Consider the following 27,111-nt stretch of genomic DNA (forward strand, 5'->3'; position numbering starts at 1 on the left):
CCCCAATCTGTCTGTCGTTCTCTCTCTTTCTAAATATATATATATATATTTACACACACACACATATATATATATACACACACATAATATAATATTTAAAGAGAAAAATCGGGCCATTTAAAGTTGCTGCTGGAGAGCTGCTCTCATTGGTTGGGGGGGAGACTGAAGGAGCAGACTCATACTGTGTGTGTGTGTGTGCGCGTGCGTGCGGGGTGTGTGTGTGTGTGTGTGTGCAAGGCTCCGGCGCTGCTGCTCGAGTTGTCTTGTGCTGCAGCAGTGGAAACGTGACTTCCAAGATTTTTTTTTTTAAAAAAGGAAAATATCACCCCCCTTCTCTTCTCCCCCTCCCCTTCCCCAAGATGTAAACTACACCTCGGACATTACGGGCCTACAGATCGCTTTTGGTGGCTTTGGAAGGGTGAAAAAAAAAGGGGGGGCAATCAAGGGCGTCTTTTTGTGTGTTTGTGTGTGTGTGTTTAAGGGCGTAAAAATTCCATTATGAATGTCCCCCTCTAAAGTGGAGATTTCCCCCCCCTTCCTATATTCCGTCTTTTCTTCTTCTCCTTCGCCTTCTTCTCTTTTGACCCCGCCACCCAACATATTTTGGATTTATTACAAGGAGAATTGCATTGTGTGCGAAGAAAATCGGATTACAAGGAAACCACTACAAACCAGAAACCACACAAAAAAAGGATTCCTCCCCTCCTTCCAAATTGGTTGCGGCTTTTAATTCATGAAGCAGTTTCCCCCATTTGCAATCCGAACCTGGATATCAGAATGAGCAAAGAAAGACCCAAGAGGAATATTATTCAAAAGAAATACGTAAGTGGGTTATAAGCCTATCGTTTCTCTGTTTGATTTTGTTTTTTTTTGCAAACATTTATTATGAAATGCTCGTGAATGTCAAGTTTATAGATGGTGGTGGGTTTTAAAGAATATCCAGAATGTGTTTTCCCCTCCGCTGGGAATGGGCGAATCTCAAAACCTCTTTAATTCCAGCTCTGGCTTTAAAAAAGCAACAAATTAGGTAGCGAATACCTCGCGTGAACAAATGTATTGACCTTAAATGACACAATCATAATCTAGTTTTAGAAGATGAAGAGACATGCAGCTCGGAGGGGGCCGCCGCGATAATGCAACGCCACTGCTTTTCGTGCAACGGGTTTCAACTCAGATCTCGCACAGTTTTGCATGCAAACGGGGCCACGTTATTTATAGCGTCTGTTGGGGGAAATTTCGGGAGGCCCCGCGGTTGGTTCGGTGGCAATCTGAACTTGAAATCTAAGGTCTGGGTCTGGCGAGCTTTCGCTGTGGAGTCCCCCAGGGTCTGTGATTATCTGGTTTGGCGAGAGCACCAAACCAGTTGGGGGATCGTGTTACGAGGAATGTGGATACTGGGCCTTGGCTTCAACGTGTGTGTGTGTGGGGGGGAATGGCTCGGGGTGTCTGCGATCTTCTTGTCCTTCCCCGGGAGGGAAATGGCTTTAACATTCAGTGCCACACTCTGCAGTTGGAAGAGAATACCGTCTAGGAGGACAGCGGCGTCTGCCTGTTTCTGTTAAGAGTCGACCACTTGGCCTGTAGTAATTGCATATGAAGGCGTAGGAATCGTGGCTTTCTTGGGTCTAGTTATGTTTTGGCTGGGAATGGTGGTGGTGGTGCTTTTTAAGTTTGCGAAAGCTGGAGTGGATTAGTCAGATATGCGGTAGACTTAATGGCGACTGGCCCCCCCCCCCCCTCCAACAACTCAACATTATTTGAAATGCTTTAAAAAAATAAATCTGGTAGTTCTTTTAGGTGAGTTACGTATAGATGACGCCAAAGTTCTGTGCAATATGGTACGTCTGTCGTGTCGGAGAACGGGATTTTCTTGTGTGTCTCGTGCGGGGGGGGCGGGGGGAGGGGATGCCTTCCAAATCTTCCTCCGTTGTTTCAAATAAACGTGTATTTTCTTTTTTATAAAGCCACTGTTTCGGCGGTCTGGGAGGAAAAAAAATGCATTTCGGAGAAACGTGGAGATCAGACAATAATGGGAAACTTTAAGCGATCCTCCCCGACGACTTTACTTATTAAAAATACATCCGCATTGCAGAGGCGGCTGAGAAGTCTAAGCACAGGGCGACTTTAAAGTGTGTGTTTTTTTTTGTTAAAAAGCGAGAGGAGAAGAGGGGCTGTTGTTAGAGGGAGTCTTCTTTCCTGACGGAGCCTGCGAGGTGTGGACGTTAAGCCGTGCAAGCGAGACAAAGCAGGAAGGGGGTGGTGGTGGTGGTGGGGATATGGAGCCTTTCCCTGCGTTTCGTTCTCCAATGGCCCAAATCTGTTTCGAGCCATTCCGCGTCTCCACGGGCGAACAATGCAATGCCCGTCAGCCCCCGTGCAAGCTCGCTGCAAAAACTAGGGAGTCGCGCCACTCCTTTCCCCCCCTCCGGTTCCGTTTGGAAAGGTACGCCACGCCGGCAGGAGGGACACAGCGCCTATTCTGCGTGTCCCCCCCGTCCCCCCTACAAGTTTTGGTTCGCCAACTTGGAAATAATCGCTGCTGCGAGGAGGTGAAGGAGGCGGCGGCGGATAGGGGGGCTCTTCCTCTGTCGTTGCAGGGAGTAGCGATCACAGACAGCAAGCATGGCTGCTGCTGGCGGCTGCTGCTGCTGCTGCTGCCTTGGACCTCCCCGGCCTCCTCCTCCTCCTCCTCCGCCCACACCCCCCGCTCCCCCCGTGCATCCTCCGCCACGGCAGCAACAGGTGATGCGAAATGTCAATGCGAGCCCCCGGGGCCGCAGGCCACCTCACCCGGTCGGGGCCAGGTTCTTGTGCTAGTGACGTCACAAAGCGAAGGGCCTGGGCTTGCTAGAATCCTCGTCTCCTCAACGTTCCGAACTCCCCGCCCACTGCTCCGTGACGTCAGACGTGAGGCGGGCAAAGCCGAGCGGGCATGCGTGTGTGTCTCCGTCTGGAGTGGTGCGAAGCGGCGAGTGAGCAAGGAGCCCTGGTGGTGCCGGTTGATGTCTCTTCCTCGCTCGCCGAGCAGGTGTAGCGAGTGTTTGTACAATTAGGGCGCCTTCCTCGGCCCCCTTTGCGAGCTGGCTTTACCACTGGGCGCGGCCTGAGCCCTTTTAGCTCTGTGACCTGGTTTAGGTTAATCGGCTTCTGGGGGGGGAAGCCCCGGGAAAGAGGCCGATTAAGACTCTTGTGCCTGCCGATCCTTTGAGTAAGACATATTAAGACACAGCCTCCTAGGACACAAAGGGTGTCCTCGTTCTTTAAACTAAAAGTAGCTTCTGCCGTCCCATAGCGCCCATGGGGTGTGTGGTTTGTGAAGTGCCCTAAAGTTGCTTTTGACTCCGGGTGGCTCTGTGAATTGATGTCTTCCAGAACTGTTATGTCATTTACAGCCTTTCTCAAGTCTGGCAGTCTGAGGGCCGCCGCGGGTTCCTGGATGGAGTCAATCCACCTCATGTTGGGTTGTCCTCTTTTCCTGTTGCCTTCAGCTTTTCCTCGCATTATTGTCTTTTCCGGCGACTCTTGCCGTACTGTGGAAGAGAAGCTTTCCTTGGCTGCGGTCACACACACACACTAAATAATCCACTTTCAATCTGCTTTCAGTGCACTTTCCAACTGGATTTTGCCAGTGCACACCATAAATTCTAGTCGGAAAATGCTTACTTGAAAGTGGATTGTTTAGTGTGTGTGACCACATTCCTTATGGGTGCCCCAAACATGATCTTGTTAAGTTCCAGTGACGACTGTCTAAACATATAAAACTGCCTTCTACTGAAGCACGCCCTTGGTCCACCATCACAGTATTGTTCACTTGGAATGGCAGCAGCTCTCTGCAGTTTTATACAGAGGTCTTTCACATCATGTACTGCCAGATCCTGTTTAAACTGGAGATGCTGGGGATGGAGCCTTCTGCGTGCCAAGCAGATGCTCTCCCCACTGAGCCAGATCCCTTCTGAAGTCACCTATTTTTGTGTTCCTTCATAATGTATGTTAGATTTTCCCCGCTGTTAATGGCCTTCTGTCGCATTCCAGTACGTTTCCAAAATAATCAATATTGAGTGCAAAACTGCTGAGCCACAACTGATTTCAAGAGTCTTGCTATTTTACATAGAATAGAAACATTAATGGAGGCTGCCATATAGTTACAGAGGGAATACTTGGATGTGAGAATATGTGGTTGGATTCAACCAGCATTTCTTGCTGGGGAAATAAGAAAAACTACTAGAAAAGCTATTATTTGGGGGAGGGGACTCATGGGACATGCATGGACAAAAGTCACGTGACATGGAGGTTGTCGTAAGGAGGGGAATTAGGTTAGATTCAAAGGGGAAAGCTGGCTGGATCCAACCCATTATGAGAGTCTGACAGAACAGTCCAAATTCTGTAGTAAGCCGAGTGTTCCAGCAAAACGTGTGACTTCTCTGTACTTCCTCAGATATCCTGGTATTCTACTCTGGTGGAAGCGGTTTGTAGACTGGGCCTATGCAGTCCTCTGCTTTCTTAATGGAAGTTTACTGATGGAGGATTCCTGTTTAGAATGGACACTTCACACAGCTTGAACAGTGGTCTGCCTAGTGCCCTGCACTGCTTGTCTTGCTGGCTGCCTTGAGATACTTGAACTGTAGATTTTAAGTTGGACGTTTATGTATTGGTGTCTAATATGTGGCACGAACATGCTGTAGAGCACCTAGCCGTTTTGTCAACTGAATACCATAATAGTTCTTGCTGATGCTGAAATTAGAAAACACTGCTGTATAGAGCAATGCTCCCTCTAAGCTGTAGAGTTTTGTGAGCAAAAATTCTACTCTGTGAGCTACTGGCATTCAAGTTGTGAGTGAGCGATTTGGCTGCTGCAAAAATTAGTTTGCTCTGGTGCCCTCCTTCCGGAGCTAAGACAAAAACATGTGAGCCAGAGGCTAAAAGACTGTGAGCTAGCTCACACTAACTCAGCTTAGAGGGCACACTGGTATAGAGTGCCACCACTCATCGAGAGCCTGCTGAAAAGTACTGTCAAGTGATTTGTTGTTTTTTTTTTAAGCACTCATTTTAATTGGAGATGCCATTACGAATACATGTGTGACTTTCTGTGTTACAAATGGTGAACAGCAGATTTTTTCCATTTATAGCCCAATAACATGTAGTTGAAAGGGATAACCCACGGATGGAGAATCTCTGTGTGTTCTTTCTTTCTGTACTTTTAATAACATGTAACTTATTCCTGTAACTGCTTCCAACTGTTCCATACAATGTAGTTTTGGGGTTTAGACTTTGGTCACTAACAACACCAAAGAACCTTCGTCCTTAAACGTTTTGAAGTCCTCCCGATCCTGATTAGTGCATTTCCCGTATTGTGCTATGAGAAAATGAACCTGTTGTTTTGTTTTACTGTGCTGGGAGTTTGAGAACTACTGTCATGTAAGCCCTTTTTTAGCTATTAACTTTTACTGCGTGTATGTGGAGAACATGCTACGTGGCGCTTCCGATATACAACATCAGGATTTTGCTTGAGAGGGGACAAATCAGAATTTTGGTAGGCGTGGACCGATGCTGAAAATAGCTGTGTTTAATGTCTTTAAGACAAAACAGTCTTATATAGTGGGGGGGGGGGTTACTGTCTGTCGTCTGTTCTCCCAACATCTACTTCAAGCATTGCAAAACATAACTACTGAAGGAGGGCCACAGTGGAGTGGGGCACTAGACTGCGACCAGGGAGACCTGCGTTTTAAATATGCACTCGATATTTGACCTTGGGTGAGTCTAGTCTAGTCACTCAGCCTTACTTGGCGCGTAGGGTTTTGAGGATAGAATGGGGACTGGGGGGGGGGAATGCTGCTGTGAAAAAGACATGTACACTGCCACAGGAGGTGGTGGCGGCTACAAGCATGGGCGACTTCAAGAGGTAATTAGATAAATATATGGAGCAGAGGTCCATCAGTGGCTATTAGCCACAAGGTATAGATAGGGGCTCTGGGGCAGGAGATGCTCTGTTATCTTGGTGCTTGGGGGGGCAACAGTGGGAGGGCTTCTAGTGTCCCGGCCCTACTGTTGGACCTTCTGATGGCACCTGGTATTTTTGGCCACTGTGTAACAGAGTTGGATGGGCCACTGGCCTGATCCAACGTTGGCTTCTCTTATGTTCTGACATTGTAGCCTGATTGTATAAGCCACAGGGAGTAGGTAAATGCCGATATTGTGGCTCATAGAGCTGGACTGTTAGAAAGCAAAATACTTCAGGGTTGCCCACCACTCCAGTTTTACTTTCTGTAGGTGTTGCAGTGCCACTATACTTTGTATGTACAATGTTGTTGAAAGCTAAGTGCAAAGTTTGAACCTGGATCTGAGACTGATACTGTCTGTTAGACAAAGCTAGATCTTAGTACTTTCTTGCATCTCTTCTGTCTATGGGACTGAAATTTTTGTTTCCATTATTTCTGTTGCTTCTTCTGGGTTATTTATGGTCCGCTGCTACTTGTGGCAAATGATGGCCAGGCAGAGTGCCTGGGTTTATAAATCTGGTGTGGGGTGGTTTCGAATGGAATTTTTATGATATTTTATAAACCTTATTTTAATGTGCTGTGTTATACTGACAATAAGCTTCTGGAATAGGGTAGGTAACAGTGATTACACAAATAATACTGCTTGGAGAAATTGCCTCCTTAACAGAATTCAGATTTCAGGAGCGCTTAAATAGTAAATCGTTCTATTGAAAATCTCAAAGGGATTGGGTGTGGGCAGAATTAGTATCTAAACTAGACCCCCTTCCTGATTTTTGAGTTTGTTGTTGTTCAGTCACACAGTCGAGTCCGACTCCTCGCGACCCCATGGACCAGGTCACGCCAGGCCCTCCTGTCTTCTGCTGTCCTCTGAAGTTGGCTCAATTTCATGTTCGTTGCATCGATGACACTGTCTAACCATCTCATCCTTTGCCGTCCCCGTCTTCTTTGACCTTCAATCTTTCCCAGCATCAGGGTCTTCTCCAGGGAGTGCTCCCTTCTCATTGGGTGGCCAAAGTATTTGAGCTTCAGTTTCATTATCTGGCCTTCCAGGGAACAGTCAGGGTTGATTTCTTTTAGGATTGACTGATTTGATCTTCTTGCAGTCCAAGGGACTCTCAAGAGTCTTCTCCAGCACCATAGTTCAAAAGAATCTATTCTTCGGCGCTCGGCCTTCCTTATAGTCCAACTCTCGCAGCCATACATGACTACTGGGAATACCATTGCTTGGACCATGCGTATTTTTGTTGGCAGGGTGATGTCTCTACTTTTTATCATGCTGTTTAGGTTCGCCATCGCTTTCCTCCCAAGGAGCAGGCGTCTTTTAATTTCATGGCTGCAGTCACAGTCTGCGGTGATCTGGGATCCCAGGAACGTGAAGTCTGTCACTACTTCCACGACTTCCCCTTCTATTTGCCAAGGAGTGATGGGGCCGGATGCCATGATCTTAGTTTTTTTGATGTTGAGCTTCAAGCCCACTTTTGCGCTCTCCTCTTTTACCCTGAGCAAGAGGCTCTTTAGGTCCTCTTCACTTTCTGCCATTAGAGTGGTATCGTCTGCATATCTGAGGTTGTTGATCTTTTCCCCAGCAATCTTAATTCCCGCTTGTGATTCATCCAGGCCAGCATTTCGCATGATGTACTCTGCATATATATTAAATAAGCAAGGTGACAATATACATCCTTGTCGTACTCCTTTTCCTATGCTGAACCAATCAGTTGTTCCATATCCGGTTCTAACTGTCGCTTCTTGGCCCTTATACAGGTTTCTCAAGAGACATGTGAGGTGGTCTGGTACTCCCATCTCTTTAAGGACCTGCCATAGTTTGTTGTGATCCACACAGTCAAAAGCTTTAGCATAGTCAATGAAGCAGAAGTAGATATTTTTCTGGTACTCTCTTGCTTTCTCCATAATCCAGCGAATGTTGGCAATTTGATCTCTAGTTCCTCTACCTCTTCGAAACCCAGCTTGTACTTCTGGTAGTTCTCTATCCACGTACTGTTGAAGCCTAGCTTGTAGGATCTTGAGCATGACCTTGCTAGCGTGTGATATGAGTGCAATTGTGCGATAGTTTGAACATTCCTTGGCATTGCCCTTCTTTGGGATTGGAATGTATACTGACCTTTTCCAATCCTGTGGCCACTGTTGCGTTTTCCAAATTTGCTGGCAAATGGAGTGCAGCACTTTAACAGCATCATCTTCTAAGACTTTGAATAGCTCAGCTGGAATACCATCACCTCCACTAGCTTTGTTGTTAGCAATGCTTTCTAAGGCCCATTTAACTTCACATTCCAGGATGTCTGGCTCGAGGTCAGTGATTATACCGTCGTGGTTGTCAAGGACATCGAGGTCTTTCTTGTATAGTTCTTCTGTGTATTCTTGCCATCTTTTCCTAATCTCTTCTGCTTCTGTTAGGTCCCTACCGTTTTTGTCCTTTATCATGGCCAGCTTTGCATGGAACGCTCCCTTGATTTCTCCAATTTTCTTGAAGAGATCTCTAGTCCTTCCCATTCTATTGTTTTCTTCTATTACTTTGCACTGTTCATTCAGGAAGGCCTCCTTATCTCTCCTTGCTGTTCTCTGGAAATCTGCGTTCAGTTGGGTAAATCTTTCCTTTTCGCCTTTGCCTTTCGCTTTCCTTCTTTCCTCTGCTATTTGTAAAGCCTCATCAGAAAGCCACTTTGCTTTCTTACATTTCTTTTTCTTTGGGATGGTGGTGATTGCTGCCTCCTGTACGATGTCACGAACCTCTGTCCATAGTTCTTCAGGCACTCTATCTATCAAATCCAGACCCTTGAATCTATTCTTCACCTCTACTGTATATTCATCAGGGATGCGATCTAGGTCAAACCTGAATGGCCTCATGGTTTTCCCGATTTTCTTCAGTTTAAGTCTGAATTTTGCAATGAGTAGCTCATGATCTGAACCACAGTCAGCTCCAGGTCTTGTTTTTACTGACTGGATAGAGCTTCTCCATCTTTGACTGCAAATTATATAGTCAATCTGATTTCGGTGTTGCCCATCTGGTGATGTCCATGTGTAGAGTCGCCTCTTAGGTTGTTGGAAAAGGGTGTTCGCTATGACCAGTGTGTTCTCTTGACAAAACTCTGTTAACCTTTGCCCTGCTTCATTTTGCTTTCCAAGGCCAAACTTGTCTGTTATTCCAGTTACCTTTTGACTTCCTACTTTAGCATTCCAGTCCCCTATGATGATGAGGACATCATTTTTTGGTGTTAGTTCTAGGAGGTGTTGTAGGTCTTCATAGAACCGGTCCACTTCAGCCTCTTCTGCATCAGTGGTTGGGGCATAGACTTGGATTACTGTGATGTTGAATGGTTTGCCTTGGAATCGGACAGAAATCATTCTGTCATTTTTGAGATTGTATCCCAGTACTGCCTTTTGCACTCTCTTGTTGACTATAAAGGCCACACCATTTTTTCTACGAGATTCCTGGCCACAGTAGTAGATATAATGGTCTTCTGAGTTAAATTCGCCCATTCCTGTCCACTTTAGTTCACTGATTCCTAGGATATCGATGTTCAGTCTTGCCATCTCATTTTTGACCACGTCAAGCTTACCTTGATTCATAGATCTTACATTCCAGGTTCCTATGTAGTATTGTTCTTTGCAGCATTGGACTTTCCTTTCACCATCAGACACATCCACAACTGAGCGTCCTTTCGGCTTTGGCCCAGCCGCTTCACTCTTTCTGGGGTTACTTGTACTTGTCCTCTGCTCTTCCTCAGTAGCATATTGGACACCTTCCGACCTGAGGGGCTCATCTTCCGGCGTCATATCTTTTAGCCTTTTGATACTGTCCATGGGGTTTTCTTGGCAAAAATACTGGAGTGGGTTGCCATTTCCTTCTCCAGGTGGATCACGCTTGGTCTGAGTTCTCTGCTGTGGCCTGTCCGTCTTGGGTGGCCCTTCACGGCATAGCCCACAGCTTCATTGAACTGCACAAGCCCCCTCGCCACGACAAGGCAGTGATCCATGAGGGGGAAAATTGGCCATAATGAGTACCAAATAACCAAAAGGTTAGATTTATGTTTTAGTCAGAGTCTTGATGTAGAAATCTGAAAACTTACACTACACAGGAACAGGTATATCCTTAAGCCAAATAGATATTTACCAGCTAGCAAATATGAGTTGTAATTGTCTGCATATGCACCCACGTTTTGCAACTGGGGAATGTTACTGTTTTAGTTATGAATATTGCTGAAGTCTGAGTTCTATCTTCCAGCTACTTACAACTTATTTACCTAGTATTGTTCAATGCTCCACAGCAAATCAAAGCAACAGGTGGAGAACTGTCTGTTTCTATTCTTCTAGTCTTTGAACCTTTGTGGTATGGATTATGTTAGATATTTATAAAATGTCACAGCATTCTGTAGGAGGCATTGCCCCCCCCCCCCACCCTTCAGGCTTTGCCCCCCATAATGCAGGAGAAGCGGCTTGAACGAGACAGTCTTGTACAATCAAAACAGCATGCTTTGTGGAAAATAAAAACATGATTAGATGACCGCTGTGTGTCTATTTTGCTTCTTTAAGAGCTACCAACACGAGAAATCCCGCAGTTCCTCAGAAGTTTATTTGGGGTTCTTCAGTAGTGGCAACCATGAGACACAATGGATAGTGTGCCCTATGAGAACTGAGCATGTGCCCTAGACCTTTCCCAGAATCTTGTGCAACATGCCATACTTCCTCATCAGTCAAGTATTTTTTTCTAATATCCAGGTGGTACCTTTCTGCCCGTAATTTAACTCCATCATTGGATAGGACTCACAATAATGGGTTTCCGTTACAGGGGGAAAGGTACCGACTAGATAGGAAAATGTTTTGGTTTTTTTTAACTGTAAGAGTAGTTCAGCAGTGGAATCGGCTGCCCTTTCTTTTCTAGCCTCCTTCATGGTTACTCTTTCCAGTCTCAGTCGCTTTCTGATTTTTTGGGTTGCAGTCTCCCTTTTAGTTGATGAAGGAGCCAGGGGCTAGGAAATCTTTAACCATTTCAATGTGTTCATTGTCAACCTTAAAGTTGTGTAATTCCCTGTTAGTCATTACTTTTGTCTTCTTGATGTTCAGTTGTAATCCTACTTTGGCAACTCAGTAGTTGTTGAGTCCTCATTATTTTCGCCAGTAATGTGGTGCCACCTGAATATCTCAGATTGCTAATGTTCCTTCCATCAGTTTTCACGCCACCTTCATCTGAATCTAATCCAGTTTTATTTATGATATCTTCTGCATACAGATTGAATGGACAAGGAGATAAAGTACATCCTTTGCCAATTGGAAACCATTTTGTTTTCCCCGTATTCTGTCCTAACAGTGACCTCTTGTCCAGAGCATCAAAACAGCCAGATGTAACACACCCCTTTCTTTTAAAACCGACTGTAGCTTTTCATGAGCCACACAGAAAAAGCTTTGCCGTAATCTGCTGATTACGTGCTGATTTTCTTCTGAAATTCTCTTCTATGCGCCAGTTACCAACGTAAATTTGCTGTAGGATCGCCATTTCCTCTTCCCCTTCTGAATCCACCTTGAATATCTGGCGTTTCTTGTTCCATCTATGGTAACGGCCTTTCTCGTAGGATTTTGGACGTCACTTTACTCATGCGAGAAATTAATGTGATGGTTCAATGCTTGCTTCAGTCTCCTGTTTTTTGGAATTGGAATGTAAATTCATAATTTCCAGTCTGTGGGCCATTGTTTTGTTTTTCATATTTGTTGGCATATTCTTATGAAGATTTTTGATGGACTCCGTTTCCGTGTCCTGGAGTAGCTCAGTTGGTATCCCATCTCGTCCCAGTGATTTCTTTCTCCTAGTTGCTCTCAGTGCACTTCACTTTCTAAAACGGAAGGTTCCTTCTTCAAAAGTTTCTTCTTGGAAGGAATCTGTCATCCTTTCGTTTCTCCTTTATAGTTCTCCAGTGCATTGTCCCCATTTTTTCTTCATTTTGTCCTGTTCAGCTCATGTATTTCCGTGTCGATCTTTCAGCATGCCTAACTGTGCTTTAAATTTCCCTTTGATTTCTTGGATCCTGTGGAACAGATCTCTTGTTCTTCCTGTTTTTGTTGCTCTCGTCTGTTTCTTTTCACTGGGTATTATAATAGTTCCCTTTGTCTCTATGTGCAAGTCGCTGGAACGCTGCATTTAGACTTCTGAGTCTTTCTTTCTTGCCTTTTACTTTTGCTTCTCGTGTTTTAAGTAGCTGTCTTCAAACAAATCAACTGTTACAAAATTTAATCCCAGTCCTTTAAAATTAGTGAGAACTCTAGCACTTTCTCTTTGCTGAGAATGTAGTCTGCGGTTACAGATCTGCTTGATGGAGGAAGGGGCTTTTGGCTAGGTGTTCTTCAGTTTCCTTGACGAGCCATCTACTAGGTGAGGCATAACTGCTGGATTGCCCCTAATTTTATTGTCTTACCTGCTGGTGGCCTCTGAAAGCGTGAGTCATGTTTCCAGGAGCAGCTGTGGTGTCCGGCTGCTATGTTTTTGAGGAGGAGGAATTGGCCATTGTTTGAAGTTTGTAACACATATCTTTTTTTAGAGATCTTTTATGGTCAGAATTAGGGGTTTTGTATATTTTGGTCTTTGAGCTGCAAAATGTATTGAGCTTGGCATTGGAAGCTGGGGTTTTCAGCTACGGACACCAGTCGGTATAACTTTTCAGCTCAGTGCGTGTGCCAAGACAATTAACTTTGTTGAACTAGAGCTAAAGAAAAAAAAAACCTAGGACTGCTCATATTTCTTTGCAAGACGGGCACTGCTCAAGCCAAGTTTCAGCTCACAAAATTCCTGTTCTAATTACGACAATCTAGTCTGCAGTGGGTGTTAAAGTGGTTTAGCAGATAGACCCATAACGTTCAAGTGCCCTTTCACTTCGGTTGAGTAATTTTATGTAAGTTCTCAGAATGGGAAGATTATTTTCGTATTTTGGTATTTGTGTAGTTTAAAGATGTGGTTGTCTGGAGAATCGCATTCCTTTCCCCCCCCCTTCTGCTAAATCACCATGGCGAACTTTTAACGGCTTGTAGGATGTGTCTCGAATGACTAGCAGACTGGTTGGCAAGCTGGGTTTTTTTTTTTAAAAATTATAGCTACTTGATTATTTACATTTTTAGAGGAAATTGCAGCACTGGCTCTTGAAGTATCTGAGCCTTTGTTGTAAGCATGACTTGTGAGGTCACCACAGCCAATGGGACTAATCCCAAGTACATGCTCTGCTAGCCAGTTTGATGGGTATTTGCCTAGAGAACTAGGTCCAGCTGCCATCAAACTGTGAATACTTAGAATATGGGACAGTCACCAGTTTTGGTGGCAAAAAAAAAAATCTGATTTCTTTACAGCTGTGGTGTCAAATGTTGGCAATGGTCCTCCTTATTTCCAAAGACTTACGTATGTGTTCGAGGACTTATTAGATCCTACAGAATCTTCAAAAGGTGCTCGAGAAATTCAGGAGACTCTCCAGAGAGCCCCTGATGCAGCAGAAGGGGAAATCCAGAAGGATTTTTGTGTGTCCGCAGAAGCATTTTGGATCCAGTCGATTTCTTAATCTTCTCCTCCTCCTATGTTTGAGTGCAAAAAAATGAAAGCAAATAAAATTTTAAAAGGATAGAAAGATTGAAGGTCAAAGGAGACGGGGACGGCAAAGGATGAGATGGTTAGACAGTGTCATAGATGCAACGAACATGAAACTGAGCCAACTTCAGAGGACGGCGGAAGACAGGAGGGCCTAGCATGACCTGGTCCAAGGGGGCGCGAAGAGTCAGACTCGACTCTGCGACTGAACAACAACAAAAACGTTTAATTTGAACGGTTCCTTAAATCTGTACTTAAAGTACAATACAGGCTAGTAGGTATTTTGTAGCCGTATTGTTGCTCCAAGGAGCTGCGGTGGCTCAAGTGGTTAAGACGCTGAACTGCAGGCTGTGGAAGGTCGGTAGTTCAGCAGTTCGAGACCCCGAGTGTGCCGCATGACGGAGTGATCTCCCGTCTCTAGTTCCAGCTCCTGCCAACCTAGCAGTTCGAAAGCAAGAAATTGCAAGTAGATAAATAGGTACCACTTCGGTGGGAAGGTAACAGCGTTCCATGCGCCTCTGGATATTGAGTTAAATGTTGTAGTAACATTTTCCCCTTAAGTATTGTACGTCGCTTTGAGCACTTACACATGCTGGCAAATCAACTTGCATTTTATGAATAAGATAATTTCATTAGGACATTGGGATCCACCTGCAAAGTTAGTAGGTCAGCACTTGTTGAATGATGCTGAAGATTTAAACTGACAATAAGCACAGGTGGAAAGACCAGAAGGAAGGCAACGGAGTACATCAGGTGAGCTGGTTGGTCTCTGGAACAACAGAGTGGCCTGTGATAGCTAAATGATCAAATGTTTATGTCATAGCATAGGACTAAGAGCCCTCTTATGACACAACTTGAAGCAGGCAGTTGTGCATCCACTCGTAAAGAAACCTGCTCTGGACCCAGGAAAGTTAAATTACCACCGTCCAGTCTCAAGAATGATGCTGAAGATTTAAACTGACAATAAGCACAGATGGAAAGACCAGAAGGAAGGCAACAGAGAACATCAGATGAGTTGGTTGGTCCCTGGAACAACAGAGTGGCCTGTGATATCTAAACGATCAAATGTTTATGTCATAGCATAGGACCAAGAGCCCTCTTATGACACAACTTGAAGCAGGCAGTTGTGCATCCACTCCTAAAGAAACCTGCTCTGGACCCAGGGAAGTTAAATTACCACCGTCCAGTCTCAGGTGTGCCATTCGTGAGCAAGGCAACTGAACAAGTGGTGCCTGGGTGACTGCAGAGAGACCTGAATGAAGCAGATTGTTTGGATCCAAACCTTCCAAAGAAACACTTCTTTACACAGGGAGTGAATAAAATGTGGAATTCGCTGCCAGAGGATATAGTGATGGTCACAGGCACAAACAGCTTTAAAAGGGGATTAGGTAGATTCATGGAGGGATAGGTCTGTCAGTGGCTTCTAGTTATGCTGACCCAGGGGGAACCTCCACATTCAGAGGCAGTCAACCTGTGAATCCCAGTGCCAGGAGGCAACGTCAGGAGAAGGTTTCGGCCTCTTTGCCCTGGTTGGCCACTGTGTGAGATAGGATGCTGGACTAGATGGATCATGGGTCTGAACCAGCAGGACTCTTCTTACGCTCTTAGGTCCATCAGTGGCTATTAGCCACAAGGTATAGATAGGGACTCTGGGGCAAGGGATGCTCTGTCTTCTTGGTGCTTGGGGGGGGGGTCAACAGTGGGAGGGCTTCTAATGTCCTGGTGGACCTCCTGATGGCACTGGTATTTCTGGCCACTGTGAGACACAGAGTGTTGGACTGGATGGACCTTTGGCCTGATCCAACATTGGCGTCTCTTATGTTCTTATGTTCAGTCTGGTTGCAGGCTTGGTTATGGGACTGAAATGTCCTTGGTCGCCCTGGTGGATGAAATACACAAGGAGATGGACAGGGGAAGTATGACCCTGTTAATTCTCCTGAACCTCTCAGGGGCTTTTGATGCCATCAGTCATGGTGTCCTTCTGGATTGCCTTTCGGGGCTGCCTGGGAGGCACTGTTCTGTGGTGGTCCCTGTCCTACTTTCAGGGTAGGTTTCAGAGTGTGGTGCTGGGGGAGACTGCTGCTCTCCTCCTTGGCCTTTGGCCTACGGGATCCCCCGAGGTTCCGGGATTCCCCGAGGTTCCATCTTGTCCCCCATGCTTTTCAACATCTATGCAAAGCCACTGGGCGAGGTCACCTGGAGATTTGGGCTGAGTTGCCACCGATCTGCCGATGGCACTCAGCTCTTTCTCACAGATCTCAGGGAGGCTGTGGGAACCAGGGGCCCGGAGGCCGTTGTGGAATGAATGAGGGCTGGCAAGCTGAAAGTTAATCCTGACAGAACTGAGGTGCTGCTGGTGAGGGGAGGGTCTGGCCCAGGAAATGGGTTATTCCATAAGAACATAAGAGATGCCAATGTTGGATCAGGCCAAAGGCCCATCCAGTCCAACACTTTGTATCACACAGTGGCCAGAAATATCAGTGCCATCAGGAGGTCCACCAGTGGGGCCAGGACATTAGAAGCCATCCCACTGTTGACCCCCCCAAGCACCAAGATGACAGAGCATCACTTGCCCCAGAGTCCCTATCTATACCTTGTGGCTAATAGCCACTGATGGACCTCTGCTCCATATGCAGAGTTGACAACACAAGCAGTTTGAAATTCCCTCTTCTGGGTGGGTCTGGCCCAGGAAATGGGTTATCCCCTCTTCTGGATGGGGTTGCACACTCCCTAAAGGAGCAGGGTTGTAGCTTGGGGGTGGCTCCTGGATCCAGGCCTCTTATTGGATAAACAGGTGGCAGCAGTGGCCAGAGGTACCTTTCACCCACTTTGGCTGGGGGCCCAGATGCAGCCCTTCCTTGGCAGAAGAGACCTTGCCACTGTGGTGCATGCCCTGGAACATCTATATTAGGTTATTGCAATGCGGTCTACATGGGGCTACCCTTGAAGACTTTCTGGAAGCTGCAGTTGGTGCAGAATGCTGTGGCTAGAGTGTTAATTCCCCACTCCTCCTCCACATACAGCTGCTGGGTGACATTGGGCAAGCCACAGTTCTTTCAGAGCTGTTCTCTCAAAAGCAGTTCTCAAAGAGCTCTCAGCCCCACCTACCTCTTGTGGGGAGAGGAAGGGAAGGAGATTGTAAACTGCTCTGAGACTCTTGAGTGAAGGGCAGGGTATAAATTCAATCTCTTCTTATCTTAACTGGACTGGGTTGTAGGGATCATAACACACCAGTCTTTTTAAAAAAAAATTCATACATGTAATGCAATAACAGAATAAGCATACGTTCAAATTATCCAGATCTCAATGAGTCAGGCAGATTATAAACAGATAACATAACACAGATCTCACTGCGTCAGGTGTATTCTAAACAGATGCTTAGCATAAATCTCCATGTGTTAAGCAGATTATAAAATACAGAGAACAGCCTTTTCTAAATTCAGTAAAGTAAGCGGCTACAGAAAATTGTATAACATACATATTCAGAAATATCATTTGATTCATACCAAATTCAGTATTCCTATTTTCACTAACTCCGGTGGTTTTAATTAAATTCCAGTACCCCCGCCCTGGATAGTCCAATCTTAGCCCTGGCTGGTATTTGGGTGGGACACCTCCAATGAATACCAGGGTCATGACACAGAGGCGGGCCATGGTAAACCGCTTCTGAATGTCTCTTGCCTTGAAAATCCTGTGGGGTCGCCATAAGTCAACTATGATTTAATGGTACATTCCACCATCCACCTAATAAAGGGGGACCAAGTTTGAAGAAAAGTATTTTGTAGCTTCCCAAAACTTTCTATATCCAGAAATCTTCCCCATCAGCATTGTGTACCATATTTTCCTTAACCACCCTTATTAATTTCAAGAGCCTTTTCTTGTCCCTACTTGTATGCAATCAGCATTCTAGCAGCTGTAAATAAATTCTGCATTTAATAAGTCTGATTGATTGCTGTACCTTTTGGCATAATATTTGCCAGGATCCAATTTTAGCTTTATATGAAGAATTTTTCTTGTGCATTCAGACGCCTTACTCCAGAAGGCTGGTATGATTAGGCATTGCCACCAAATATGCATAAGAGACCTATCATATCTTTTGCAGCTCCAATACTGCTGTGACACAAATGGAGGTGTTTAATTTAACCTATTTGGTGTCAAATACCATCGATATGTGAGCTTAAGAATGTTCTTCCTTGTTACTTTTATCATTGAGGTTTTTAAAATACTTTTATGAAGTCTAATCCATGAACTTTCATATATTTCTGTTAGCAGATCATAGAGTTGGGAGATGACAAAAAACCTCCAGGATCCCTGGCCAAAACCAGCCTGGAGAAAAATCGCTTCCTGCCCCCAAAATGGCAATCAGCATTTCCCTGGGCATGTAAGAAAGGGCCACAAGAACTAAGCACTGAGGCAACCCTTCCTGCCCTCCCTCTCATGATCTGCCTGAGTTCATAGAATCAGCATTGCGGTCTAAGCCTCCCTTTCCCGCCTTAATTCATGCAGTTTTTAATTCTGCATCAGCAAGTATATAAAAAATAATTGCTATTAACCATCTCCATTTATCAGGATATGTTAGTATTGGCTCAACTTACTGGGAGAGCTCGATATATGTTTGTTTGCTCTGTAGAAAGCTGCATTTGTAGGTATATATCACTCCAGTCCTTCCCTGTATTTTTTTTAAGCCTTGTAGTGTGCCATTTTTGTTTTAAGTCTCCCCCCCCCCCATTTTTGGTATTTCACTCTTTGGATTGTCATCATTCCCTCTCATTGCTAACTGTGGTGAGACTGGGAGTGGATCTCTTCCATGTCCAGGGACAGTGCAACTGATGTTAGACTCAGACTACCATGGGAAGGCTGTTGTTATCAAGCTTTCCTCAATAGCTTGTAGAGGCTGCTGGTTGCCCACTGTCAAGAGTGCTGCCAGTTTGGTGTAGTGGTTAGGAGAGTGTGGACTGTAATCTGGGTTTGATTCCCCACACCTCCACATGCAGCTAGCTGGGTGACCTTGGGTCAGTCACAGTTCACTCAGAGCTGTTCTCTCAAGAGCAGTTCTTGAAGGAGCTCTCTCAGCCCCACCTACCTCACAGGGTGTCTGTTGTGGAGAGGGGAAGGGAGGAGTTTGTAAGCCGCTCGGGTAATGAAAGGTGGGGTATAGATCCAATGTCCTAATCTTCCTCCTCCTCCTCCCAAGGTCATTCTTATTAAGGGGGGGGACCATTGTCTGGTGTAGCATTCCGTTGCATCCAGCAGTAGGCTCCCCCCCGCCTTGTAGCAGTCCATATCTATAATTTTTATTCAGTCCCTGCTCCAGATTTCTCTAGTGGTGTCTGAAAGACTGGTGTATTGATCAGTGTGAATTAAGAATCGGAAGTGAGTAAGTAGACTGTTTCCACTGAGCAAGTGGTAGGTCTTTTGTCCAGGGCTGGGCCCATTGTATGTGAGTGTGTGTCTCTTGCTTGGAGTCCATTAAAAACCTAGAGGTAGCCTGGAATTTGCAGTATTGGGAGGGGGGATACATTAAATTTAAAATTCAGTTTACCGGAAACAGTTCTTGGCATTCCCCCCCCCCCGTCCCAAAGGAGTGTGGTGAGAATCAACTGTTGTTGCGTTGCCGAGACAAAAGGGATTCAGTGATTGAATATCCGAGATAACTATGTTTCCTTAAATCTAGAATTAACTAGATTTCCTCTCTTCAAAGGATCGACTCTCTCTCTTTTGCATTTCACTTAACAGTATCTCCAGACAAAGAAAATCCTGACCACAGTCCCTCCTTTATTCATTGTCTTTAAAGATACCGTAAACTAGAATGGTCCCTTAGATGTGGGTTTGGAACTTCCTTCCGTCTGCTCAGGCCTCCCCAGTGTGTGGCTCTTTGCTATTACCCTCCCCCCCATTCATGGGGGGAGGGAAGTGTTGAACAAAATCTGGAAGACAAGAGCATGTTTGGGTAGTCTGATAATTTAAATGCGAATAGTTTAATTCATAGCTCTGTTTATTTAGAACATTGCTGTGCCACCTCTTTAAAGTCCTGCACACTGTGTTCACATGTTCTGAAACATGCCTTCAGTGTTGTTCCTAATGGAGAGTCTGTGGGCCCCATAGCACCAAAGTGATGCAGTAGACCGAGACTTAAGCCCTGCTTAAGTGATATCTGGAGCTGCGGTGGCTCAAGTGGTTAAGACACTGAACTACAGGCTGTGGAAGGTCAGTAGTTCAGCAGTTCGAGACCCAGGTGCCGCAAGACGGAGTGAGCTCCCGTCTCTAGTTCCAGCTCCTGCCAACCTAGCCGTTCGAAAGCAAGAAATTGCAAGTAGATAAATAGGTACCACTTTGGTGGGAAGGTAACAGCGTTCCGTGCGCCTTGGTGTTTAGTCATGCCGGCCACATGACCACGGAAACGTCTTCGGACAGCGCGGGCTCTTCGGCTTTGAAACGGAGATGAGCACCGCAACCCTAGAGTCGGATTCGACTGGCTTTCGAGCAAGGGAACCTGTACCTTTTTCAGTGATATCTGAGTGGACTTTGTGGAAAACCAGAAGCTGGACTAGATAGACCTTTTTCTAGATAGGCCTCTTTTTATGACGTGTTGCATGGCCCTGTGGTGCTAGTAGCCTCCCCACCTGTGCATCTGTTCCTACCTACTCAATCATTGAAATAAGGTTGTTGAGTTATCTCCCCATGTCTCAGCTGATCGCCGTGCAGTTCACGGGGAGGACGGGGTAAAAATGTTAATAAATAAATAATAAATAAAATACATTTCCCTGGGTTCACCTAGTGTTCATGTTGAGTCAGAGGTAATGATCATACATCATTAAAATCAGCCTAAAGGCGAGTGTCCATGTTAAGTTGTATATATAATCAATTGCTTAACAACCTGAATATGTATATTGGATAGAATCAGTTATTGCAGTGTAAGCGGCCCTATGTGTGTTGCCTTCCTCCCACCTCAGGCAAATGCTTAAAAGATGAGATCCAAGCTGAGATAAATTGAGAGGCAATCATCTTTGAGTTTCTTCTTGTGTTGTGACCAGTGTTTCCAGTTTGATCGCTTGAACTTTCCCCGAGCTGGTTATTGCTTTGCCAAAGACAATGGGATGAACTGAGCCATTGTGCCATGATTTTTCCAAGAGTGCAGTGCATTCAGACTCGGGATACTTAGCCTAAGGTGACTTCTGAGCTTAATGAAGGAGCGGCTTATTTCACGTGATCTTCTGGGCGCGCGTTCGAACTGGCAGTTGTTAACCGTGTTGTTAACCGTGGTGTATCCCGGGCTGGATTAGTTCTTCCCCGATGATTTTTCCATATTAAAGCTGATGAGGCAGCTGTTTAATCTGATTAGAGGCTTCTGTCCTGTTTTGTATAATATTTGAAGGCTTGGGTTCCAGTCTGTCTGCAGTCCTGAGGAAGTTGGACTGAAACCATTTATTAACCGTCTGGAGGAGCGTGTTGACTGCTTCATTCTGTCAACAGAATAAAAATTGAAGCTACTTGCTTATGAGAATTAATACCAGTTGGTGTTCATTAACTTTTTTAAATTTATTTTTATTTTTATTTCACCCTCCCCAAATGGGCTCAGGGCAGATCACAGCAAATCGAGTCAAAGACTCGTTACAATAAAAATCACATTAAAATCATAAAAATAATAAACAATAAAATTGGTAGCAGCGATATAAATCTGTTGGGGCCACAAGGTGGAATCAGATGGGTCCTTTCAGCAGGTTGGGAACTAAAGCATATATATATGCTCATTGTGCTGTGGCTATTGACTTACTGAATTTATTATATGTGTGTGTGTGTGTGTGTGTGTGTGTGTATACAGGGCTATTTTTGGGCAGGAACGCACAGGAACAGAGTTCCGGCTGGCTCCCGAGTTGGCCACACCCAGCAGGAACTCATTAGCATAATAGGCCACACCCAACAGCAGGAACTCTTTAGGATTGGCTACATTAGGGGTGTGTGGCCTAACATGCAAAGGAGTTCCTGCTACAAAAAAGCCCTGGGTTTTGACAACAAACAAGGTAAACAGAGTAAGAAGCAAAAGGTGGGTGTGGCTGGATGACCACACTTCTGGTAACATGGGGTGTGTGGCCTAATATGCTAATGAGCTGTATTGCCATGGGTGTGGCCTAATATGCTAATGAGTCTGTTGTTGGGTGTGGCCTATTATGCTAATGAGTTCCTGCTGGGCTTTTTCTACAAAAAAAGCCCTGTGTGTGTGTGTGTGTGTGTGTGTGTGTGTATATATATATAATATTAAGATTGTTATTGTTATTGTTATAGTATTTACTGGTCTTCGGTAGGGTTGGCAACCCATGGCTGTCAGCTTAACCTTTTTTGGGCATCACGTTGGGCAGTGTTCCAGCATATTCAGTCATCCAGTGCAATGATGTCACTTCCAGGTCGTGTTGGAAGTGACGTCACAGCAGGACATCATGGCTGAAGTGGAAGACCTGGTATCCCTGCTCTCCAGAGACCCACTCCAAGCAGCTTACAGTGAAGATAATAAAACAAATCCATGAAATGACAACCATTAAAAACACAACAATTTAAAGACAAACATAGGAAAAAACAAGCAGGTCAACACTGTTAAATACAACTATTAGAAGAACAGGCCATTAAAGCAAGCCAGATATAACATAACCCCAGTAGCTGCTTCGGGGTCAGAAAAGCAGGGTTGGTGGGCAGAAGAGATACTTAATCCTCTCCTTGCCTCCCATTTTTCTCTGCTCCTTCCCACCTGGCTGCGTTACAATTGTACTTTTTTGTGTGTGGGTAACCTGCAGTTTGACCTTATTACAGTCGTCCTCATGGCAAGCTAAACATTAATATATTGATTTATGGTAACCTGCAGGCTTATCTCTCTTGCTACATGATTCATACAGTATATGAATTTCTTGCAATCTGTGTACTAAGCTATAGAAAGTAATTGTCTAAACATAATGTTCTTTCCTTTTGCAGAGAGCTTGGAAATTCACCTCCTGGAGAGAATGCACAAAATTGAACGTCTGCTACTTGTTAGCTTTCTTGCCAAAATCATCCTGGAAAATTGGGTTTTGCATAGATATGACCTTTTGCAAGAGTCCTCCTACTGGCCTACTTTTTTCCGTCTTGCTAATATTAAAAGCACTTTTATATTTTAGACTTGTAAGTGGGCTATGTCTTCAGTGACTTTGGGTTTTAAAAAAACCTTGGCTTTTAAAATCTCTTGTTTCGATTGACGGTTACTACTGAGATTGGCCTCCTTGCCCCTTTCCTGCTTTGCAGCATTAAAAATCTGTAACCAATTAACGCACAGCATCATAAAACCTCTTTAAATATACATTAAAATGCTTACAAAAGCTAATTTTGGGAGGATATCTCTCTCTCTTTGTGTCATCTGGAATATTTTGCGATGATGCCTAGGTTAACAATGATAGTCTTGCTGTATTGTGGAGAAAAAGAAGGCTTCTGTTCAAACCCAGCTGGATTTCGGGCTTAATTCATTGCTCTATGGTGGGGATCACCACAGCTGCTATGGAGTCCTTTACAAATGCAAAAAAGCTGTCAGTGTTTGTTTTATCCAAAGCATAAACGATGAGGCCATGTTGAGGAATCCATTCCAACATGCAGCATGCATGCTATAGGCATTGTTTTATAGCATTACTGTTTCATTTTGAACTTTAAAATAACTTGAGACACAGGATGTGATGAAGTGGGGGTTGGGGGCAGAGAAGGGAAACAGTCCCGGGGCAGGAATATAAGGCCACTTCTAACAACTTCCACCAACATTAACAACTTTCCTGAGCATCTGTCAGTTGTCTGGGATTCTTGTGTTTGGACTCCATTCCCGCCCACAACAGACACTTTGGAATGTTTGTAAACGGGCATAAAATTTCCCCGGAAAAATATTGAAATTAGTAGCTGTGTCACGTGGATAGAAATGTCTTCAGTCATGTATCACCTCACGCGTGCTAGTCCTTTTTCCTTTTGATACTGCCTCTTTAAGTGTGGGTGCGCACTGTGGATAGAAACGGGTTAAGACTGTGCAAAAGTATGTCTTCTCAAGGAATCCTGGGAATTGTAGTTCTAATGAGCTGGCAGAGGATCTAAAATAGTTGGCTCCCTCAGCATATTTCTTGTTTAAATTTAACTGACTTAAGCAGTGCCTCTCAGCGAAACGTTCCTGAGGTGATGTACAATGCAAACAAGGGCAGTAGTTGACAGTAAAATAGTTCAGCAGTTAAAACAATCTAAGAACAATGATCTAATCTTCAAAAACTCCAAAGCAGCGGCCAGCAGCAATCTGTAGAAACAGTACAACAATTAAAGGGCAGTCTTGAGGCAGTGGGAAAAGAGGGGAAAACAAAACACACAGATCTCAGCCAAAAAGCTAGGGCTGACCCAAAGGTGTCTCAGAGCGGCTTACAAATTCCTTTCCCTCCCCCTCCCCACAACAGACACCCCTGTGAGGTAGGTGGGTCTGAGAGAGCTCTGACAGAAACGGCTCTTTTTCAAGGACAGCTGTGCCAGAACTGTGGCTTGCTCAAGGTCATCCAGCGACTGCAAGTGGAGGAATGGGGAATCAAACCCGGTTCTCCCAGATTAGAGTCCGCGCACTTAACCACTACACCAAACTGGCTCTTTGGTAGGTGGACGCCCACAGAACAGTGCCTCTTGAGAGAAGCCATGGTAACAAAAACTGGTTTAAAACAAGGCTATATTTCTAGCATGGGCAAACTTTGTAAACCAGAAAGAGGCCGACAATACTTACAGGAGTAGAAGTTGTACGCATGGACGTTTTTTGTTTTAATTTTTGGGCTTCTAAAATTGGTGCATCTAAAATAAAAGCAAATGCCATTTGCTTTGGTGTCAGAGAGACAACACGTGCAACCCCCGTTTATATCGGTGGCTTTGTTTTTTTCCATAGAAATCTGTCGGTCTCCTTCTTTCTCTCTGCTTTCCCCTTCTGGGTTGCCAGAGGCCAAACAGAGAGCTCCTTCCAGCCAGTGGAGGAACAACATTGATTCATTTCACAGGTTGCTGCTTAACTAAGCAAGTCATGGCATTTCACTAGGGACGGAGATTTCTGCCTCTGCATGACTTCCAGTTACTTTTGCTCCAAAAATACCGGGACCGTTGCCTGGAGTTCTCCACACAGTATGCCAGGATAACATGTCATATATTTACAACATCGTTCCTTGCCTATTTTTCAGTCTCCTAGACTTTCTTTAGCCATTACAGTACCAGTTTTAATTCTGCTTTGCATTTGAAATCGTGGCCGTTGCCTAGGTGTGGGGCCACCCCGGGATATTTTCAGATTCCATGTGCAAAGGAGAAATTGCTCAGGAGGGCTTTCTTGAACAAGAAGCAAAAAGCTACTGTGGGATGGTTCGGGTCTGGAGGTGACTTTCCTACACCGATTGACCTGTTGCCTGAAACAAATATGTTTGCATGCGTTATTTAGGTTACTTCCCCCTCTTCTACAATCCCAGCCGGGCCGCATTTTTGTCTAAAATCTTTGCTGTTAGAGTCAAATTTTACCACAACTTGTAATCCGCTCACTGATTTGACTGATAAGTTTTTTTACCCTTCTTTTATCATACTCCTTTTGTCCTAGGGAAAAAGGCAGAATATAACATAAAATAATAATAGCTTATTAGTGTTTTGTATTACTTTTACTCTGGACTTTAATAAAACTGTATAGTAATTTTGCCATGCTATGTCAGCCTTGCAATGGAAAATAATCTTCCCAGCTGTTCCTATGGCCAGAGGTTGATTCGGGGAGGCAGGGCACATGACGAAGCCCCGCCCCCTGCTTCCGGCCACCCCGCTTCCGGCCCTCATTCAGCCAGGAGGAGGCAGGAGAAGAGGGAGGGTAAGTTGCTTCCTCCCCGCCTCTCCCCACCCCTGCCTGCCTGGGGCCAGGGAGGGCCTTGGCGGGGCTTCCTCGCACTCCCGCTGGCCTTGCAGGTCCACCGCTGTGCCCCTGATGTCAGGGTGTGTGGCATATGCTAATGAGTTATGCTAATGAGTTCCCCTAGCTCTTTTTCTACGAAACGACCCCTGCCTATGGCCCTGATATGCCCTCCGAAAAAAAGTAAAGCTGCAATCCTGTGCATAGAATTAGATTGCTTAAATTCCATTGGCTTCTGAATTTGCATATTAGGAGGGAGAAAATTAATCAGTTTGGGATGGCCATTGCACAGTTTGGATTTATAATTAAAAACAACGTTAGCCAGTAATAAAGGGAAGTTTTACTTTGATATGATCTTCTACAGGGCGATGGGAAGGGAACTGGCTGAACTTATAAAAAGGACCACTTATGATAACCTCACTGCACAGGAGCACCATATAGGACACGTTTTCATAGTGATGCAGGGAGAATGAATCTGATCTAAGGTTGTAGCATTCGTCTGTTTTGCATTAGTGCAAAGACCATGTTGGAGCTGCGGTGGCTCAAGTGGTTAAGACGCTGAACTGCAGGCTGTGGAAGGTCGGTCGTTCAGCAGTTTGAGACCCGAGTGTGCCGCATGACGGAGTGAGCTCCCGTCTCTAGTTCCAGCTCCTGCCAACCTAGCAGTTCGAAAGCGAGACATTGCAAGTAGATAAATAGGTACGGCTTTGGTGGGGCCACCACTTCCTGTGGCAGTGAATTCCAAGTGTTAATCACTCTTTGGGTGAAGAAGTACTTCCTTTTATCCGTTCTAACCCGACCGCTCAGCAATTTCATGGAGTGCCCACGGGTTCTTGTATTGTGAGAAAGGGAGAAAAGTACCTCTTTCTCTACCTGCTCTTTCCCATGCATAATCTTATAAACCTCAATCATGTCACCCCTCAGTCGTCGTTTCTCCAAGCTAAAGAGCCCTGAGCGCCTTAACCTTTCCTCATAGGGAAAGTGTTCCAACCCTTTTATCATTCGAGTTGCTCTTTTCTGCACTTTTTCCAAAGCTATAATATCCTTTTTAAGGTGTGGTGACCAGAATTGCACACAGTATTCCAGATGAGGTCGCACCATTGATTTATATAGCGGCATTATGATATTGGCTGATCTGTTTACAATACCCTTCCTAATAATCCCCAGCATAGCATTGGCCTTCTTTATTGCAGTCACACACTGTCTCGACATCTTCAGTGAGTTATCTACTACAACTCCAAGATCTCTCTCTTGATCAGTCTCTGCCAGTTCAGACCCCATCAACGTGTATTTATAGTTAGGATTTTTGGCTCCAATGTGCATCACCTTGCACTTGGCCACATTGAACCCCATTTGCCATGTTGACGCCCACTCGCCCAACTTTGACAGATCCCTTTGGAGTGCCTCACAATCCTCACTGGTTTTCACCACCCTGAACAACTTCGTATCATCCGCAAATTTAGCCACTTCACTGCTTACTCCCAACTCCAAATCATTAATGAACAAGTTAAAAAGCAGTGGACCAAGTACTGATCCCTGCGGTACCCCACTGCTTACCACCCTCCACTGAGAAAATTGCCCACCTACACTCACTCTCTGTTTTCTATGAACTAGCCAGTTTTTGATCCATAAAAGAACTTGTC

General features: G+C 45.0%; 1 protein-coding gene across 1 annotated transcript in view; it reads left to right on the forward strand.

Moving 5' to 3' along the window:
• Positions 1–236: 236 nt before the first annotated feature.
• Positions 237–27,111, forward strand: part of LOC107120015 (protein Jumonji-like) — a gene marked incomplete at its 3' end in the record, with an annotated part of 232,716 nt that continues 205,841 nt past the window's right edge. Inside the window, exon 1 of the mRNA XM_015422655.1 lies at positions 237–822. Within this exon, the coding sequence (XP_015278141.1) occupies positions 778–822 (45 nt within the window). The remainder of the gene's footprint in view (positions 823–27,111) is intronic.

This window comes from Gekko japonicus, unplaced genomic scaffold (assembly GCF_001447785.1).
Source record: "Gekko japonicus isolate JY-2015 unplaced genomic scaffold, Gekko_japonicus_V1.1 scaffold2093, whole genome shotgun sequence".
Lineage (NCBI taxonomy): Eukaryota > Metazoa > Chordata > Lepidosauria > Squamata > Gekkonidae > Gekko > Gekko japonicus.